This window comes from Orbilia oligospora (assembly GCF_000225545.1).
Source record: "Orbilia oligospora ATCC 24927 unplaced genomic scaffold scaffold00215, whole genome shotgun sequence".
In the NCBI taxonomy this organism is placed as follows: domain Eukaryota; kingdom Fungi; phylum Ascomycota; class Orbiliomycetes; order Orbiliales; family Orbiliaceae; genus Orbilia; species Orbilia oligospora.
This window is the reverse complement of record NW_011645772.1, coordinates 433,393-452,446: the sequence shown is the minus strand read 5'-3', so window position 1 is coordinate 452,446 and position 19,054 is coordinate 433,393. Positions and strand designations below refer to the sequence as shown.

The 19,054-nt window shown below is 44.3% G+C and overlaps 7 protein-coding genes across 7 annotated transcripts; 5 read left to right on the top strand and 2 right to left on the bottom strand.

Moving 5' to 3' along the window:
- Positions 1 to 68: 68 nt before the first annotated feature.
- Positions 69 to 1,861, top strand: AOL_s00215g131 (uncharacterized protein; the record flags this gene model as incomplete). The annotated part of the gene is made up of 3 exons (XM_011129333.1): positions 69 to 144; positions 237 to 1,376; positions 1,431 to 1,861. 3 exons carry the CDS (start codon positions 69 to 71, stop codon positions 1,859 to 1,861), a joined length of 1,647 nt encoding a protein of 548 aa, XP_011127635.1.
- A 423-nt stretch (positions 1,862 to 2,284) lies between these two features.
- On the top strand, positions 2,285 to 2,795 carry AOL_s00215g130 (uncharacterized protein; the record flags this gene model as incomplete). Its single annotated transcript, XM_011129332.1, has 3 exons — positions 2,285 to 2,331; positions 2,507 to 2,594; positions 2,694 to 2,795. 3 exons carry the CDS (start codon positions 2,285 to 2,287, stop codon positions 2,793 to 2,795), a joined length of 237 nt encoding a protein of 78 aa, XP_011127634.1.
- Positions 2,796 to 3,052: 257 nt separating this feature from the next.
- AOL_s00215g129 (uncharacterized protein) lies at positions 3,053 to 4,602 on the bottom strand (the record flags this gene model as incomplete). The annotated part of the gene is made up of 3 exons (XM_011129331.1): positions 3,053 to 4,014; positions 4,090 to 4,305; positions 4,425 to 4,602. The coding sequence occupies 3 exons, from the start codon at positions 4,600 to 4,602 to the stop codon at positions 3,053 to 3,055; spliced, it is 1,356 nt and encodes a 451-aa protein (XP_011127633.1).
- Positions 4,603 to 5,372: 770 nt separating this feature from the next.
- On the top strand, positions 5,373 to 7,314 carry AOL_s00215g128 (uncharacterized protein; the record flags this gene model as incomplete). Its single annotated transcript, XM_011129330.1, has 3 exons — positions 5,373 to 6,147; positions 6,359 to 6,763; positions 6,899 to 7,314. The coding sequence occupies 3 exons, from the start codon at positions 5,373 to 5,375 to the stop codon at positions 7,312 to 7,314; spliced, it is 1,596 nt and encodes a 531-aa protein (XP_011127632.1).
- A 2,082-nt stretch (positions 7,315 to 9,396) lies between these two features.
- On the top strand, positions 9,397 to 11,396 carry AOL_s00215g127 (uncharacterized protein; the record flags this gene model as incomplete). The annotated part of the gene is made up of 3 exons (XM_011129329.1): positions 9,397 to 9,913; positions 10,192 to 10,324; positions 10,409 to 11,396. The coding sequence occupies 3 exons, from the start codon at positions 9,397 to 9,399 to the stop codon at positions 11,394 to 11,396; spliced, it is 1,638 nt and encodes a 545-aa protein (XP_011127631.1).
- Positions 11,397 to 12,525: 1,129 nt separating this feature from the next.
- On the top strand, positions 12,526 to 15,873 carry AOL_s00215g126 (uncharacterized protein; the record flags this gene model as incomplete). The annotated part of the gene is made up of 2 exons (XM_011129328.1): positions 12,526 to 14,845; positions 14,915 to 15,873. 2 exons carry the CDS (start codon positions 12,526 to 12,528, stop codon positions 15,871 to 15,873), a joined length of 3,279 nt encoding a protein of 1,092 aa, XP_011127630.1.
- Positions 15,874 to 16,689: 816 nt separating this feature from the next.
- On the bottom strand, positions 16,690 to 18,241 carry AOL_s00215g125 (uncharacterized protein; the record flags this gene model as incomplete). Its single annotated transcript, XM_011129327.1, has 2 exons — positions 16,690 to 17,730; positions 17,828 to 18,241. 2 exons carry the CDS (start codon positions 18,239 to 18,241, stop codon positions 16,690 to 16,692), a joined length of 1,455 nt encoding a protein of 484 aa, XP_011127629.1.
- Positions 18,242 to 19,054: the final 813 nt, after the last annotated feature.

Genomic DNA, 19,054 nt, shown 5'->3' with positions numbered 1-19,054 from the left:
CAACCATCGTTCTCTGCTTCACTCCCACCGACACACCGCCAAACCGCCCAATCAAACCTCCTACAATAATGTCTTCCGGCCATCCTCCCTCAGCATCTCTGCCACCCTTACCGAAAGGGTGGACGGAACATCGCGCCCCAACTGGTACGTGTCTAAAGCTCCCTACCTCCAACGGTTCCCATACCAAACATATCTAACAATACCCATTTACTCATCCAGAATTTCTCGCGAACTAGGCCACAATTACTACTATCATGCTGAAACTAAAACATCGACCTACACACGACCAGTCGAACCCGCGCATGCCGCACCGGTACCTAATTTTGCGCCTCAAGTTCCACCCCAGAGCTACCAGCAGCCCAATCAATTCAACTTTAATTACCCTCGCAACCATCCCCAACAATACCACCATGCAAACCAAGGCCAATTCCAACCTCCCCGTCGTCCCCGTCATCAAGATAAACCCGACAAACCTAAAACTAAGCGTTCAATCCCCGATGCCGCGCCCTGGGTCCTCGTCACCACCAAAAAAGGAAACACCTTTATCCACAACCCAGAAACCAAAGAATCCCTTTGGGACGCACCGGAATCTCTAAAATCTGCGATTGAATCTCTCGAAAAGTTATCTTTGGACGAAGAACGCGAACGCGAACGTATCCGTCGCCGACAAAGCGCTCTAGACCGCCAAAGACGTGAACAAGAGGAGGCAATCGCCAACCAAGAGGAAGAATACGAGTATGGTGAAGAGGAATACTATGAACCTTCCGAAGGAGAAGAAGGATCTGGGGTTCACGGCATAAAGCGCCAAGCTTCAGCTCCAGCTGAAGGCGAAGAAGGGGACTATTACGACGATGAAGACTTTGACGAAGAGCACGACGAAAAACGCCTGAGAATGGAAACCGGTGGACTAGTGGAATTCACAGAAGACGATATAGCTTGGCAACTCGGCGATATCGCTGCACAATACGGTCTCGGCGAGGAGGACCTAGAAGAGACCGACGATCTAGCTCCAGAAGACGGCGCTCTACTATTCAAAGACCTCTTGAACGATCTGAACATCAATCCATACAGCACATGGGACAGTGAATTGCCAAAACTAGTCGAAGATGGGCGGTACACCGCTCTTCCAACTACCAAAATGCGAAAACAAGTGTTTGGAGAGTGGTGTCAAGAGCGTATTGCTGAGATAAAAAAGGAGAAGGAGAAAGAGGTTAAGAAAGATCCGAGGGTTGCATATTTGGCGTTTATAGAAGCGAATGCGACCCCGAAGCTCTATTGGCCGGAATTTAAACGGAAGTTTAAGAAAGAGGCAGCGATGAAGGATGTTAAAATAACGGACAAAGTTAAGGAAACATATTATAGGGATTATATCAGCCGTAAGTATAATCTCTCAACTAAATTTGCCAAGCGAAGTGCTAATCGGGATGTAGGGATCAAAACAAGTGTGGAGACAAGAGAGAATGATCTTAAGAAATACCTTAAAACCGTGAAGGATTTAAGGCGTGTATCAACTCTCGAGACCCTGCCTCCTTCGGTGGAGTGTGATATCAGATACACTGTTGTTCCAAAGGACAGAAGAGACCCGATAGTGGAGGCTCACATAAAAAGCCTACCTGAAGATGCAGGCGAAGGTGATTCATCAAATGATACTCTAGAAAGACAGAGGAGGGCACTAGAGGACCGTGAGGCCGCCGTTCGAAGAGAACGGTTTTATAATCAGAAGGATATCGCGAGGGGCAAGGAAGTCCTCAGAGAAACCGAAATGGAGATTAAACGGGCCATGAATGTTGGTAAAGAAGGACTGTTGGGACATTTGGAGCCTGCGAAAGAGAAAGATGAGGAAGAGGGTAAGGCACCATGAAGTTCAAATTCATAAATTGTAGGATAGTACATTTTATCTACTATAGAATATACCACAGTTGAGGAGTCTAGCGACGACACAAGAATATACCACAGTTGAGGAGTCTAGCGACGACACAAGAATATACCCCCAGACTTTATTAATGCATAGATAGCTACGATATCATGTTCCCTTTGAGAAGAAATTCAATTTTAGCTTTTCAACCGAATGATTTCGTTTGAAGTTTCGTATTCTACTAGACAGTTACTTGGGTAGTTTTCATTAATATTCACGTCGGCTTATTATTAGCAGAGCCCTGGTCTCGAGGATAGGCTGCATGTCCAAGTCTGTCACCCATAAAAACTACCTCGCCAACACATCTCCCAATCAATTGCAACCTTCCATCACCATCACTGCATCATCCCCCCACAATATAATACCACAATGGCGCAGGGAACAAAAAAGCTCACGAAGCCGACAACTACGAAGAGGTAGGTTATTTCTCTAACATCTTTTTATCGCGTATATCATCGTAAAATCGGGACAGCTATCGGCCGTAGCAACCTCAGCCGCGATTTTCTATCAAAAGTTCAGCAAGAAAAAAAATTTTAAATTTTTTTGAACAAAACTAACAAATATGCATAATGCAACATGAAAATTTTACAGTAGACCACAAACTCTCGGTCCACGCAAGGGCAATCGGGTAATCGCACCGAAAAACCAGATCTTGATTAAGCAAAATGCTATTAAGAAGGTCTGTAAACATCCTTATATTCTACTTTCTTCGAAAAGTCGAAAGATATTCACTGGGTGGCGAAAAGAGAATCTGTGCTAAAGTGTGAAATCTTTATAGAAACACTCCGGCGGCCTGACAGCCAAGACTGAGAGGAATTTGGCGGAAAAGGCAGGACATCTAGAGCTTTTGCCTGGTGGGAAGAGGGATAAGAAGAAATGATTGTTTTATAATCTCAAAATCTGTGTATTGGGGTTATAGTCAAGCGGGATTGTATGTACGATAGATAGAAGGGAGGTTCGGGACTGAGCGCTGGTGTTCCGGTGTATTTTTTTTTTACCAATATCAGTTTTTAATCCAGCTGAACGAGCAGGAATTGGTTGATTCTAAGTATTCCAAAATTCGATGGATCATGATCTTCGTATCGTTATGGTACCAAATGGGCCCGAGAATAGTACTAAATTTATAAATTAAATCCTTCAATTTGGTTTCCTCATAGCCTCTCCGAGCACCTTAATTCCCTGCGCAATCGTATCTTCCTCCAAATATGACAACGACAACCTCAAATATCTCCCACCCCATCCCATAACATTCCTCTCCCCAACCCCCTTCACGACGGGAACTTCAAATCCATCACCTTCACCAACTCTCACTCCTCTTTCAAGCGCTACCTTCGCAGCATCTCTAGCATCATACCCTTCCGGTAACTTCACCCATACAAAGTAACCACCCTCACCACCTTGTACCTCCGTCCCCTCTGGCCAATGTTCCTTTATCAGTTTTTTCAACAATTCAGCTCTTCTCTTATACGCCACACAAATATTCCCAATCACATCATCTATAACCCTTTTCTTCCCACCAGTCTCCAGTAACAACCTATGAATAATCGTACTTGAAAGGTGACATGGTGCCCCTCCACTATGATTCGCTCCACTCTTCCCCATCGCTTGAGCAAGAACACTTGTTGCCCCTTCAACCCATCCACACCTCACCCCAGGACCCAATATTTTCGAAAACGAACAATTGGAGAGTGTGTGACCCTTTTCATCATCTTTAACACCTAATTCACGATCGATGTCGACTAGTCTTTTTATTGCCGTTTTGTGGGGTTGGTTAGGAGAATTTTGGTAGTCGAGGAAATCGTAGACGTCGTCTGTGATTAGTAGCATATCATGTTCACGCGCGAGTTTTACTAATTGGGTGCGGGATTCGAGGGAGAGGGTTGTTCCCGTGGGGTTTGAGAATGTGGGGACGCAGTAGAGAACGTGGCGGTAGAGGGGTTTTGGCACCACAGATTTTATGGGGGATGTTGCTTCTTCTAGGGATGTTTTTTGGGGTGAGGAGGAGGAGGACTCTAATTCTGAGATTAGAGTTGGGAAGTCAAGGGATGTGCCACAGGAGGTGAGTGAAATGGCAGTCAAGAGATTTGCGAAGCCAGAGTCTATATCGATATCATATATACTTTAATTATATTTTGTAATCACGAGGAGAGGAATTTGAAGGGAAGTTGTTTTACCTTGGAAAACAGGACAGGCGAGAAAGTAGACCGGTGTCAGAATAAAAGCTCTGCGTGTATACCCGCCAATAGGGTTTGTGAATAACTCCAATGCCTTCGAAAGACCATTCGAAGCACCCGAAGTGAGATTTATCATCTCTGGGTCCGTTGGAGCGTTTAAGCCGTAGCGAGCGGCAGACCAAATGCCGATTTCGCGGCGGAAGGAGATGTTTCCTACTATTACGATTCGTTAGAACAATATTCTATAAGACAACATACGAAGCGCTTCGAAGCTGTGCAAATTTATATTATATCATATCATGGAAGATTTTAAATAAAATATATTTTATACATACAATCGGGTCCATAATGCAATGGATGTCTATCCTTATCGAAAGAATCCTGAGGTAATTCGGAACTACCCAGCACCGCATTTGCAGCGGCAAGCATTTCAGAGGTTGCTAGCAGAGAAGTAGATGGATGACCGCGCATGAAGTCGATTAACGACGATTTTACTTCTTTAGATGCAGCCATTGTTATAGATCTTTTGCGATATTTTGGGATGAGAGTGGTATAGTTTGAAATACTGGACGTGGGGAAGCTCAAGTTGGTCTTTGAGGTTGAGTGAAGACGACGGAGGAGATGGATCATAGATTTGAGGGGGGTCTGCGATGTAGTACTTGTGGTGGTGGTTTACTTTGGGGGAAGGCTATTCACGGAGGTTGTTCATGTACAGTCGGATCCTTCATTGCTCTCTAACTGTATAGCGGCCTTAAGCTTCCTGATGTGGTTGTACGAATGACGAAAGCGAATATAGCTTCGAATCCCCGGTTCGTCGACTAGACTCTCGATTCTGTGTACCTATTAACGTATTATTTCAAATTGAGTATGTAAAATCAATGAGATAATTGGTACACCCAGCTAAAACTCTGTGGGAGGTTTCCGATCCCATTGATATCCAACATGCATATTTAGTCCAACCAATTACATAAGTCCAGTCCGGCTGATACTTAGACCTAGCGATATTCGAAGGTTGACCGTACATGAAGGACGGTTCCAGTCCGAGTTGGAGGCGTCGAGAATACAACAGCAACACACCGTCCAATCAAGATTATATTAGATCGATCTAGATCAACAGATCTACACAACATTACTACTTAAACATCAATGCAATGCGCAATGCGCAATAAACCCCCATCGAAATCGCGACTTCATGACCACAACCAAAGCTTAAATCATAACTATCACGAACTAAGGTACCTATTTATTATAAGTGTACGTGTATCGGTATCATAAGCAAAAATATGACCCGCCAACTACGTTCTGCCACCAAACCGGCGCCAAAACTGGTACCCGTGTTTCACGATGCAGATACCACACTGCGTATACCAACAACGTTGACATCAGCATCAGCATCAGCATCACCGAGCACTGATATAACCCCTAACTCCAAGCGCAAATCTAAAAGAAAAGCTCTAGATGCAAATCTAGAATTACCAACTGCAAACACCCCAAATACTCCTAAACCCACATCTAAAAAGAAAAAGATAACTTTAAAGACCTCCCCGTTCCCTACCCACCCCTTTCCTACCCCCTCACAGTGCCAAGAAGTCCACTCCCTTCTCACTGCCGCTCATGGCCCCGCCATCCGCCCGGATACTCTGACAGCCTCAACCCTTCATGCCGGCTGTGGTGAAGTCCCTTCGGTTCTGGACTCCCTCCTTCGCACTGTTCTTTCAGCGAATACTTCAGCTCAAAACTCTACAAAGGCTTTTCACGGTCTTATAAAAGAGTACGGTCACGACCCTGTTCATGGTGGTGTAAACTGGTCTTTGGTTCACAGAAGAGATGTAAAAGAATTATATAAAGCGATAGAAAAAGGTGGTTTGGCGAATATAAAGAGTAAGGCTATCAAGGGTATTTTGGAAGAGGTTTGTGAGGGTACGAAGAAGAGAGGAGGGAAAGATGGGGAGATTAGTCTGGATTATTTGCATGAGAAGGGGGATGATGAGGTTATGGAGACTTTGATGGGGTTTAAGGGGGTGGGGGTTAAGACTGCGACTTGTGTGCTGATGTTTTGTGAGTTACTTTTCTTATTCCTCTTCCTTTTCTCCCTTTCCTTCCTCCCTCTTTTTTTTTTTTTTGATGATACCAGTACCTCGTGAACTTGATCGTATGATCTGAATTTGCATCATCAACATCGCGATATGGAATCGTCAGTTGTCAAAGGATCGATTTCAAAAAGGTCAGTTGGACTGACGAAAGGAATCATAAAAAATTGATCACATAGGCCTCCGAAGATCCGCCTTCCCAGTAGACACCCACGTCTTCCGGATCTCAAAGTTACTTGGCTGGGTTCCTACGCCGGGATATCAACGAGAACTTATGTCCCAGCAGTCTAAAATAGCACCTTTAGAACTCTCTGATGAAGAGGAGGAGGGGGAGGGCGAAGATGAGGCAGAAGGAGAAGAAGATAGCAAAAGTGGTCAGGCCGAGAATTCTCATCGCGTGGACGGTAAGACATTCAACTCGGGAGCGGGAGGATCTGATCGGAATGGGAATAAGCGAATGCGACTCGTGAAGCCTAAGAGGGGTGGTAAGGATGTGAAGGTTACACGGGATACGACGTTTTTGCATTTGGATGCTAGAGTGCCGGATGAGTTGAAATACGGACTGCATCAGTTGATGATCCGGCGTGAGTAGATTTACATTCCAAATATACCTATTCCTTCAAATTCATGAATTCACTAAACTATAAACTAGAATATCATATGATTATTGATATTCTCGATTGGGAATGAATGGAATGCTAATATAACGAATTCACTAGACGGCCGTTACTGCCCTACCTGCAACGCAGCCGGCGGTCGAAAATACGGCATCGGACAGAGCGGAAAGACGCTAATTGCGACCAAAAAAAGCGTGATAGTAAAAGAAGAAAAGGCAGACGGAACATTTGAGGAGAGTACAGTTGAGGTAATGGTGAAGGAAGAACCCGCAGATTCAGATGACGATATACCGCCGCCACCACCTTTGATTCTGCAAGACGCAACAGCAGATGCAGGTGATAATGATGCAGAAAAGATATCGATCAAGATCGAGGATCAAGGTGGGTTAGCGAGCGAATTAAAAGGGAAGCCGTACGTTCCGATTGATGCTGCGGGCGGGACTGGGGAGAAGACAGGGGGGAACCCGGATGGGAGCTGCATTTTGGGAGAGCTGGTTTCGTGGGAACGGTTGGTGTAGTATACACACCACCTTCTTTTTTACCTATTAGTTTTTTATTTTGGCATTTATCACCCCCAGACTACATTTATCGTTCACACCATCAAGTGCAAAAGTACACTAGCTTTAGAGGATTGTGGGTCGTGTGGGAGTAGATCGGACGAAGATTTCAGGCAGGTGACGTCCTTACAAGTTATCATTGTAACTACTTAAGTACTTCCTATGCAATGTCGCCAACCTTTGGTCTGTGTCGCCTTACGAAAAGATCCCGGGTGGATTTGTGTAACAATAACGGAGGTTGTCTCTCTTTCGGTTTCCGTTCGCGGTCATCATAAAATTAGTAGAAGTACTTACATCCCTGGGCTGAAGAACAAAAAGACAACGAGGCTAAGAATGCAAATGCAAATGCAAATGATTTTCCATGGCATGTCAGACTACCTGTAGATGGCAGCGAACATACGCGGGACTTCCCCGGATGAACATGGTTCTCTCTACTTTTGCCTATACTCTATACGAACAACCTCCACATCCCACGACAATAAGTAATTAGTAAATAAGTAAATAAGTACTAGTTTTGCTTAAGGAACTAAGTGATACGTATACTTTTCAACATGATCATGATCATGAGCAGTTTAATAAAACAGTTGGTTATATAACAAGGAAAACTAGAAACACGCCATACCATAAATACAATTAAATACGGGGTCTAGTAGACAATATAGTTCAAGCATTTCTGTGCCAAGCCGGGGCATTTTGGGGGGGAAGAGGGGATTAGAATATAGCAGTATAACTGTTGGTCTTTTGTTGGAACAGTTCTGAAGCAGCCGCAGTCGAATGTCGCAGGATTTACATTGGAATTGTTGATAACGTTGGGGGCTGTCAGACAATAGTACATTAATACTACTACCAGTACTAATACCAGTACTGTGCTGGGTACTTATTAATAACTTCTTCCTCTGCCTCACCAACTTCAGTACTTCAGGTTAATATTATCTGACCCCTCCCGTTCGAATTTGGATTCGAGATTCAATCCAACCTCTCTCTAACTCCATCATATCATTTATCGATCATCATCCCGTGCATTGTTTGCTCTAAAAGTTGCTCCATTCCTACTCCTGTCCTGATTGGACTGGAAGCCCATCTCGAGTCTGCTAGCCCGGCCCCTTTCAGGCGACCACTTCCCGCGCATAAGACCAGAAAACCCTCCAGCTGGCCAGCCGATGCGGGTTTCCGCTTCCATTATCACATATTTCCTATCGATTTCCTCTCATCCCTCCCTCCCCCACTTGGAGGTATACGGTACCGGCGGGCACCCTTGCTTTGACATTCTTTAATTTTTTAAATTGCTTAATTCTTCTGATTCGGTGTTTCTTTTTATTTCTTGGAATACTTAAACTGACTTATCTGGCTAAAAAAGCCACCTGAGCGGTTCACCGGGTAGTAGTTTCGCTTTTGTTTTTTGTTCCTGCCGTGAAACGAAAGAGCTTGAAGGGCCGGAGCGAGGGTCCTTACACAGCTAGCTAAGCTTATGGACAGCTAACAGGTACACTTACCTAACGACTTCGTTCACCTATCACCATCCTCTTCTTTTTTTTCCCTCTTCGTATTTTCTCTTTTCTTCCAGATCCTCGGTCGCACTGCATGGAAATAACGGTGACCGTTATCATTTATTTTTTTCTGTTTCGTCAGTAATTCCCACGCAACCACAGAATTGGCCCGTCTTGCATAAAGGTCGATATCATCGGTTGGCTGCTTGGTGTTCCATTCGAAATTCAACCACCCGACATCTCGCATCTTGCATTTCGCATTCGCATTCGCATTCACCGTATATGCATATTCCTCACTATCAAACAACAAAAAGACCACGCGGACTCGACACCACGTTTAGATACAGATCCCATCTTGCATGGTATTCCTTAACCAAATACATCGGAGCACAAGATTAACCTGCATATCTTTATTTTATTTTTTTTATTCTAAAAATAAAAAATAAAAATTACAATTAACAGAAACAAAGAAGCCAAACAAGTGGAAAGACCATCTACTAGCAGGTAGCTAGCCAGCAGAGCCCTACCCGGCCGCTGGCCCAAAAAATCCGCAAATATGGCTTCCTATATCGATATCCATAAAGAACGGCCAAGTCGCCCTGAGGAATCCGAACCTCTCAATGCCTTCTCTCCATCATCATCCCAATCCTCTTCATCCTCACCAGCCAATTCACGGCCGGGCACACCTCGTCCTCCACCTTTATCTCCATTGAACCCTCGAACACCCCTCGAACCGTTCGAGATAATGGATACACCATTATTAGACACCCACCCACATTCTCCACCAACAGTATATACATCCCGTCATAGAAGGACGGTGTTACTGTGTATTTTATTAGAAGTTTTTATAATATTTAGTTTTGCGACGACGAGTTTACCGTTTACGAGGATTGTGGAGAATTCGGTTTGTCAGAGGTGGTATGAGTTTGAGAATAAGAACCAAACGTTGATTGACGAGGGGAGGAAAGGAGGAGGGGGGTTTATGCCTGATGAGAAGCTCTGTAAGACAGATGAGATCCAGGCAGGTGTGGTGGAGATTTTGGGGGTTTCGGATACGATTTCTACAGTTGTTTGTGAGTATTTTTCTCTCGATATATATATATATATATATCTAGATGCGAGTATTTGGGAGGCTAATTTTGATATTTGGGGGGGAATAGCATTGTTGGTGATGTTTCCGTCAGGATTTCTGGCTGGAGTTATTGATAGACGGGCGTTTTTGCTGTTAGCAATTGGAGAGACGGCGGTGGGTTTAACTTTGATGGGGTTTATAGGTGGGTTATTTTCAATACTCTATATAAGTACTAATATAAATATATTGAAAAGAAATGTTGTTAATGGTGAGATGCAGGTTCGAACCCGCTGGCATTTGATCCACGGTTGTTTTGGGTTATACCGTTATTTGATTTAATCGGTGGTGGGTTTACGTTCTTTGGGATTATGATGCGAACGGTGATTGCTGAGAATACGCCAAAGGATGATTTGTGAGTGTCCATTTTATCTACAACTATTTCTCTATATATATACTTAGTGGGTAAAATTGTTAATAATTGTGTGGGTTGATTTAGAGCGGCGGTATATTATAAACTTACCGGATTTAACATTCTATCGACCTTCCTGGGGACTACACTGGGTTCTTGGTTGATGGGTATCATCAGCCCGGTGAAAGTTCTTTATATGGGAGTTGTCCTCTTCGTCGTGTTATCGGTACCTACGATCCTCCTCCTCCCGCCTGCACTACCCGAAAAGGAGAAAAACATGTACGACGACATACGGTCGTCGCAATACCCAGAAACGGCAGATGACAACTATGCAGACGACGAAGATACCACAGCAGCGCCACGTCGAAAAGCAACTTTGTACCAAAGATTCCTAGAACAAGCAAGGTCGAAAACAAATCTATACGCATCAGTCAAGACTTTATTATTCGAACAACGGGCGATTAGGAATGCGCTGGTGATATTGTTTTTCAACATGATCGCAAGAGGAGTTAGGATTCCGTTTCAGACGTGGGTGTCTAAACGGTACTCTTGGACGTTGTCTAAGACGGGGATTGTGCTGTCGTTCGAATCCCTGATGGGGGCGGTGGTGTTATTGTTACTACCATTTGCGAAATCAAAGATCGAAAGGGTGGTTTCCGGGAAGGGTAGTCTATGGCGGAAGCTGCGATTCCCACCAGACCTAATGATCGCAACGTTATCATTGGTGGCGCAAACATTATCAGCGATACTTCTGACAGTAACAGCGTCGGAATTCTTTTTGGTGATGTCGTTGGTTGTTAACGCGCCAGCACGGGCGTTCTTTGATGGATTGAGAAGCCATTGTATAGCCCAGGCGAAGGAGAGCGAGATTATGATCATTCACATGGCATTTGTGATTGTTGAGATCATGTCGGGAATACTGAACGGGCCGTTGTGGATTAAAGTGTACGCGTTCACATATTCCGAGGGGAATGTGACGGGGTTGGGGATGGGACTGCCGTTTGCTATTTGCGCGGTGCTGACTGGGGGCATCGTGGCGGGGATGGGATGGGCGAGGGGGAATCCCAAGTTTTAAGCCGTTCCTTTCACCTCCTTTATTTTTTTTCTTTCTGTTTCTATATTCTATATTCTATATTCTTTTTTTCTTTCTTTTCTTTTCTTTTCTTTTCTTTTCTTTTCTTTTCTTTTCTTATAGAGATATCCTGTACTTGAAGCATGCAGATGTGAGCATTAATTTGGGCGTCATGATGTTTTTTTCTTGTTATGTTTGTTATGTTTTGGAGGAAAAGGGAAGTCGAGTCTCGTCGCTAATTTAATTACGAACATTCCCATCCGATGAATACCATTCGCCGTTGGCCATTCGCCATTCGCTCGGATATTCGAGTTTAATAAGTTAGGCAGCGCGCTAAATTCCCCCGTCCGGCACATTCTTATTGTTTTGACAGCTCTTTGTATATGTCGATGGTGTTTTGGAATCGAAGCTCAGATATGCCATTGTCATTACTCCCATCGCATTGACATTGACACTGACATTGACACTGACACTGACATTGGCATTGACATGGATATCGATCACAGCATTGCAATTGCATTTCCAGGGATAATGTCTTCCGATAGATTATATTGTTATAGTCGAGTATACTTATACTTATAATCTGTGCGACTTGCTCGACGTATTTACCCACATGTACACTGCGCTGTAGTGTCTCTTTCTTACTTTCTTACTTTCTTTCTTTCTTTCTTCCTTGCAAGTACTCGAGCCAGCCAGCCATCCCTTTATCTCCATCTCCATCTTTCTCTCTCCATATTTTTATCCTTCCCTCCTTCCTCTTATTCTTATTCTTATTATTCTTCTTCTTCTTGGTTGTAACTGGTACTCGCCTGAGCTAGCCGACCTGTAAAGAAGTAAGATTAATACCTATCAAATAAGAATAAAAATAAAAATAAAAATACAAAGATCGCGACAAGTCCAATCCGACTAGCCATTTTATTTAAACTGTCAGAAGACAAAAAGGAACAGGAAGACCCACTCTCCGCTATCTTTCTCCAGCCCAGTCCAATCACTTCACTTCGCTTTTCTGGATATAAACATACACAGCCCTACGAAGTATACCACTATTACCATACTAACCACTTAAGTACTTTACTTTACATTACTTCAAGTATATCGGATTGGATGTAGACAGACGGATAGATATCGATAGATGAGATCATCACCACCGTCGCTCGGCTTCTGGTCGTCGCTCGCCACTTCCTTAGGTTTATCCTCTGCTTCTTATTCCCCTGACCATCATCGTCCTTCTTATCGTGGCGGCGGCGGCGGCAACAGTAGCAGCTTTTATTCTTCTTCGACCGCTTCGGCTTCGACTTCGCATTTGTATTCGACTTCAGCGCCAGCCACCGACGTAAACACCACTGTTTCCTCCAATAATAACAACATCCTCTACTACTCCACCGACTCCGGTTCCTCTTCAAGACCGCGCACTCGCGACTCTTCCTCCTCCCTCTCCCCCTCCTCTCTCACCACTTCGTCCTCTCTGACAATGCGCTACACAAACGAAGATCGTCTTCGCCGCGAACAACCCAACCCTCAACTCCCCGGCGAAGTCCCCTCCAAACGTCCTCAATGCTACTGTCCACCTTATCCGCACCGAAATCCTTCTCACATCTCCGGCTCTACCTTCAAACTCACAAAATATTTCACAAAATACCTTTTCGGCGCCGATAGCGACTCCGAGGAAGACGACTATGACGATGCTGGCAATTACATCTCTCGCCCGACCGAGAATTCTCCAAAGCTCTTCAAGTCCTTACCAGCAGAGATATTAGGCCAAATTCTCGACGATGTAGTTTCCCACTCCACCGCTTCGGACGCTTTATGTCGCTGCTTCTACCCTGGTGTCAAGGTCGCCGAACTCAAGAAACGATATTTAAGATGGAAACTCGCCGATACCCGACATGTTCGAGAAACCTGTTCGAGGTGGCATTCCTGGGCTAGCAGGGAATACTTTTCTGCCACTAGAAACGGTGTGGTCGTCGACTTTAGCGATATCGAAAATCTGAGGCTACGGTTGGAAGCTTATAACAAGGAACACGGCGACGATGAAGAAATCCGTCAGGTGTTGGCCGGGTCGTCACCTGGGACGAAAAAGAGGAAGGAAATTACCGGTATTAAAGAATACGGTAGACACCTTACTCCTGCTGGACCTGTGGGGGGAGGGGGCGGGGGTGGAGAGGGGAGCAACAACCCTTCTGACGACGAAGCGCTATTCATGGAAGAACATTCAGAAGGAGGAAGCTATCGGCGCCGACGAAAAGATAACAACTACGACGGCAATAACAGTTACCCACCGACCTATGGGAGAGCCGGCCAGAAGAAAGGGATCTCATCCTTTCTATCTTACTACTTATTACCCGAGGCGGCAGACTCGAAGGAATCGTTCATGTCCGATCATTCGCATCATATAAGGGAGGACGTCGATTGGTCTATTATCCATAAGGAGTTCCTGACCGCTTTCCCATACTTAAGGTCCGGAGGGGTTACCTTACATCTTGGTTCGCCGATGCATATTCGAAATTTAGAAAGCGTTTATGCCATGCTATCTACTTTTGCAGTGGTATGGGGTGGTTCTCTGCTACGTAATGGTGGCGGGATTGTATTCTGGGATTTTACATATGCATGGCGAGAGGATACCGATGTCTTCGAGAGACTCGTTCATGACGCCGAATTGGGAAAGGAGCGGTTCTTGAAGTACTACGACAACCCGGAACGGGAATATTGGGGTATCGATGAAGCGAATTGGATCATGAATCCTTATCAACGACCATCGATGGCTAGGATTCAAAGTAATCGAATACAACAAAGGTTTGCACTTTCAAGACGGGTGCATGAGTTTATCATCGAGCAAACAATTGCGATTATTAAGTCCGATGCTGGGCTGATTTTAGATATTATCACGGCTGCAGCGGGGAGTTCTAGGATTCAAGTTCCTGTTAACATACTCGCTGTCCTGCCGCCAACGAAGTGGGGGTCTTTGAAGACAGCCCTGCAGGCCTGTAAGACGATAGAGTTTAGAGATTGGCTGTATTGTAACGAACAGCAGTTTTCGAGACTTGCAACGCAGTTATCCGAATTGGACCACCCGAGTGTTAGTCGGCAGGTATGGTGGGATGCGTTGGATGTTACATCTCGAGCGTTAAATTTGGAGGTCGACCTTTTGATTGAGAAGATGCATGATGAGTTCAATCGATTGGAACTCGAGAAGGGGCTTTGGAATGGGCCGGAGACACAAGTAAAAGATATTGAAATCAGAGGGAGAGGGTGGATGAGGAATTCTCATTATGCTAGTGGGTTCGTGGGAAAAGGACACGAGAGGAGGTGGTTTGGGGAAGGGTTTGTGAGGAAGTTTGTATTCGGGCAGGGAATCGCCGGATTGGATATGCAGTCGACGAGTAGAGGGATTGAGGGGATTGAAAAATTCTTGCTGGCGGATGGGTGCTGGGCGGCGGAGGTTTCTTTGGGAGGTAAGATATATTTATTATCTTCATACAATATATCACTGTTTAATCGGGAAACTAACTTTGTTATTATAGCATCCTTGGTGCTGCTCCAGAAGTCATTCTCTGCTCACACCCTCAGAACCCTCAAATATGCACCAGCGATTCCTCAGCTATCAATGTCCTCCCGTGCACCGGTTCAACCACACGCCTGTCCGCTTCTTGCAATGTTCCCCAACCTCACCGATGCATTCGTATATAGCGTTTGCTGCCCTGAAATCTTTCGTGCATTCCTCTCGTCCTCTACCGCACCAACTTACCTTGGCAAACTAATGGCTACTACTGATTCTACACCTGAATCTGCAACAGCACTCAAGCTCCCAAGTTACGACAAGAACCTTAAGAGGAAGTGGACTATTGTTGTTCCACGGGTACACAAATCTATCGCAAGGGGGTGTAGGGATTATTCGGTTGAGACGACATTTCATTTACCCGGTCCCAGTGATGCAGCGCAACAAGAGGTTCATGCCGAATATCTACTCAAGACGCCGTCATGGGGCTTAGTCTGGAATCGGGAGGCTCTAACCGACCTTCTAAGCGCAGCTAGACAAGCTGCTGATGTGCTAGTTAACAAACCGACCGTTGTCCATCCAACACCACCCCTCAGCTCATCCAGTGACAAAAGTGGAACATGGGACCTTCGAATTGTATTCGAAGGAATGGTGGCAGTCGAATCCCTCGACTATGCCTCTGGTGTAAATATGCCAAAATACCTTGGATTCGAAAGTTATGACAATCTTTTCTTCGGATCGAGGTCAAGATATCCACATGGGAGTTTGGATATCAAAGAAACGGTGTTCTATCCGCTTAGAGAGCCGGCTAGTGTTGAAGTTGTAGCTAAGGTTCTGCATTCAGGGTACTTGAGGACTGATGAGAGTGAAGATGAGGATGAGGATGAGGATGAAGGCGAGGGGAGAAGAAGAGGGGTTGATGATGGGATTCGAAGGGCCTGGATGGAGGAAGAGGATTTTTTGGGGGGTGAGATGGAACAGTAGAACAATTTTTATCCGATATCCGTGCGTGTGCGTGTGCGTGCATCGTTTGCAAGTTTTTTTGAAAGGCAAGGGATGCATCGATGAGTTTCCTACATTGTCTGCTTTGTCTTTTTTTTATGCAACTGGAGCGTATTTGGTGCGCCGGTGCGATTTATCTTCTTGGGCGAAGCATCTGAGATCATGACCTTTTCTTCATCTTCGATTCGATTCCCTCATTTACCTTTTTTCCTCTTTAACCTTTTATGATTCAACTCTTTTCGTTTATTTTTTTTTCTTTGGCGTCTATAATGTCTATTTTGGATACGGATTTTTGTATATTTCCCCCCTTCTCTTTATTTTTTCTTTCTTTCATGTTTGATACCCGAAATTTTCTTTTTCAATTGGGTTCTGGTTTCTTGGGTTTTTCATAATTTATATAATGTCATAGCATGCTGGTAGCGCGCTGTGGAGCGGGCCCGCGGTGCTAACTAATGAAAGTTTTTTTTGATGTCAATATTAATAGCGTTCTGAAGTGACCGAGATCCTTTACTTTGGATAATTGGTCTGGTGTGATACTACTAACATAGAAATCGAAGTCTTCAGATTCGTTTATTCGTTTAATCGATATGATATGATAGTTCATGCGATTGACTCGCGTTTGGTAAAATCATCAAGTAGATATATATGTCTCATCTACAAAGTTTCGACCAAAGGTCCTTATAATTACTAAAAGTTTCAGCATGAATATTTTCATTGATACAGAGCTAAATACTAGTAGGTATACGGTATATACCTAGGTATCAAACCACTATAGCAGTACGTACTACAATGAACTTCTCAACCCTCCCTCCATAACCACTTCTCAAACTCTTCACCCTCCAACCCCTCCGGCACATCCTCCACTTCACTCCTCCACTTCATTGATAACCCATACATCTTATGAACCGTCGGATTCATTACAAGTCTCTTCAAATCCCTTGACGACTCACTATCCTCACCTTCACACAAAACCCTCATCTCATACGCCCTTCCAACCATGACCTTAGCTCTAGCCTGATCCCCCTGTCTTATACAAACCCTAAATGCATCGTAATAAGCCCCTCCTTCGAAATTAACAGCAGACCCATCATATTCTTGTCCAAGCAACCCTATCAACCTCCTACAATCCTTCAAACAGTCGATTGGGGTTGAGTCAATAGTAGTGGTACTATAGCTAGCGGTAACATTAGACATAATAGATTCATTTAGTTCCAAAATCCTCTGTCGTCTTTCATCGTTCGACTCCAGTTGTTTTGGATCAGAAGTACATAGTTGACATTGACAATCAAAACCGAAGCATTCTTGTAATCTTTTCCGACGCGGGTTACTCATACTCTCCGAGATATATGAGATTGTGATTTCCTCACCGGCGTTGATGGGGCGGATCGCATGTATTGTTTCTTGTTCGAGGTTTTCGTTCCAGTTGTGGTAGGTGTTGGGGATACAACTGTGGTTGATTAGACAGATGGTGAGGTATATACCCGCGATACTGGAGTTGTAACCGCATGGTATAGCGTTAGTTTTGAAGATTCCTGAGAGGGGTGGTGTTTTAATTTTTGAAGTTGAAGATGGTGACTGGTAGTTGTTATGGAGGGAATGGTAGGCGGATTGTTTTTCTTTCGAAAGGGGTTTGAGGGTTTTGGAGATCGAGGTTTCGAGGGATGGGATTGGAGGGCTGGGGATGGTGAATAGAGGGCTTTCTGTGAGGATTCGGGTGCCTGTTGGGATGTTTACTGTGGCTATGAGACCGCGGCCTTTGGATGGGATGGTTTGGACTTTGAAGAGCGGACTTGCAAGGGGGTTGATGTTGGGGGGCGGTGAGGGGGTTGGATCGTTTGGCTGTTTTATATATATATCTCGGGGTCAGCTGATCAGCTAGCTTTCGAATTTCTATGGGAGTCAATGAAGGAAGAGGCCCGGTATTATATTATATTACCATATCATAAGATGCCCAACTCTCCCAAACCTCCTGCCATCCATAAAAACCTTCTCCATCTTCCTTCAAATCGTCACGCCACCATCTAAATTTCTTCCCAAATATATTCTTTGCAATTCCACAAACCGTATGTAGCACGGATAGGAAATCACTATTAAGAATACTATTGTCCCCCGGGTTTGGGTTTATACTCGAACTAAACCGTAAGAACTTATGACCTATGTAAGGGAGCATAGGATGATGTTCTTCCGCTTCAAAATGTTTGAAAAGGATGTAGTTTTCTTTGAATTGTACATTTGGGTTCGATGGATATTGAGTGCGGATTTGGGAAATGAAGGTGTTCCAGGATTTTTGGTCTTCTGGGGAGGTGCATGAGAGTTTGGGGACTAGATCGAAGCCGGCGGTGGTTTTCATGGTTGACAAGAAGCGGTTGGATATAGGATAAGAATAATGTTTTATATCAGCGTCTATATATATAATTTGATTAGAATAAACCCTGCGTAGATTCGGGATTTCTAGTTAGCCGGAATATATAAAATAGAGGCCGAAGCTGAAATACTTATATACATAAGTAGGTATATTGATTCAGAATAGGTAAATACGGAGAGGGTTTTATATTACAGAATTAACTGAGAAATAAATCTTCGATATTTACACTACGTAAGTTATCTCGTAAATTAACATCAATACGCCGAGCTCCCTTTGTTTTGAGGCGTCATAGGTGCATATGCATCTCGCCACAAACATGAAAGATAAACAGTGTAACAGACGAGGAAATCATTAAAAGACTTGACGCTCGTCATGGAATACAAGGAAAAAGTATAATTTCTTTTTGCCCCTTCTTGAAACATAAAAATACTAAGTAATAATAAAAAGAACAACCAAAGTTAGACCCACATTAATTAAAATACTTCTAGTCGGAGAAAGAGCAAAAACAAGAGAGAGAAAAGTAGTACGGACATTATATCAAACTCTGACGTTGTTCAAGCAATTGGATTGAACATCATGCATCATCGATGTCAAAATACCACACAGTCTCGTGGATCTTTTGTGTTGCCGATCGTCTCGGCTCAATCCGGTTGTCTTTTTGTGCAACCTCAGCCAACCCGACTTCTTTTTTCTCGAAATTCAAATTTACCTGCCGCATTGCATTGCATCCGACACCACCCCCCACCCTCAATTAAATTTCGTTATCGCTTCACCCCGCCACTATCGCCACATTTGGGG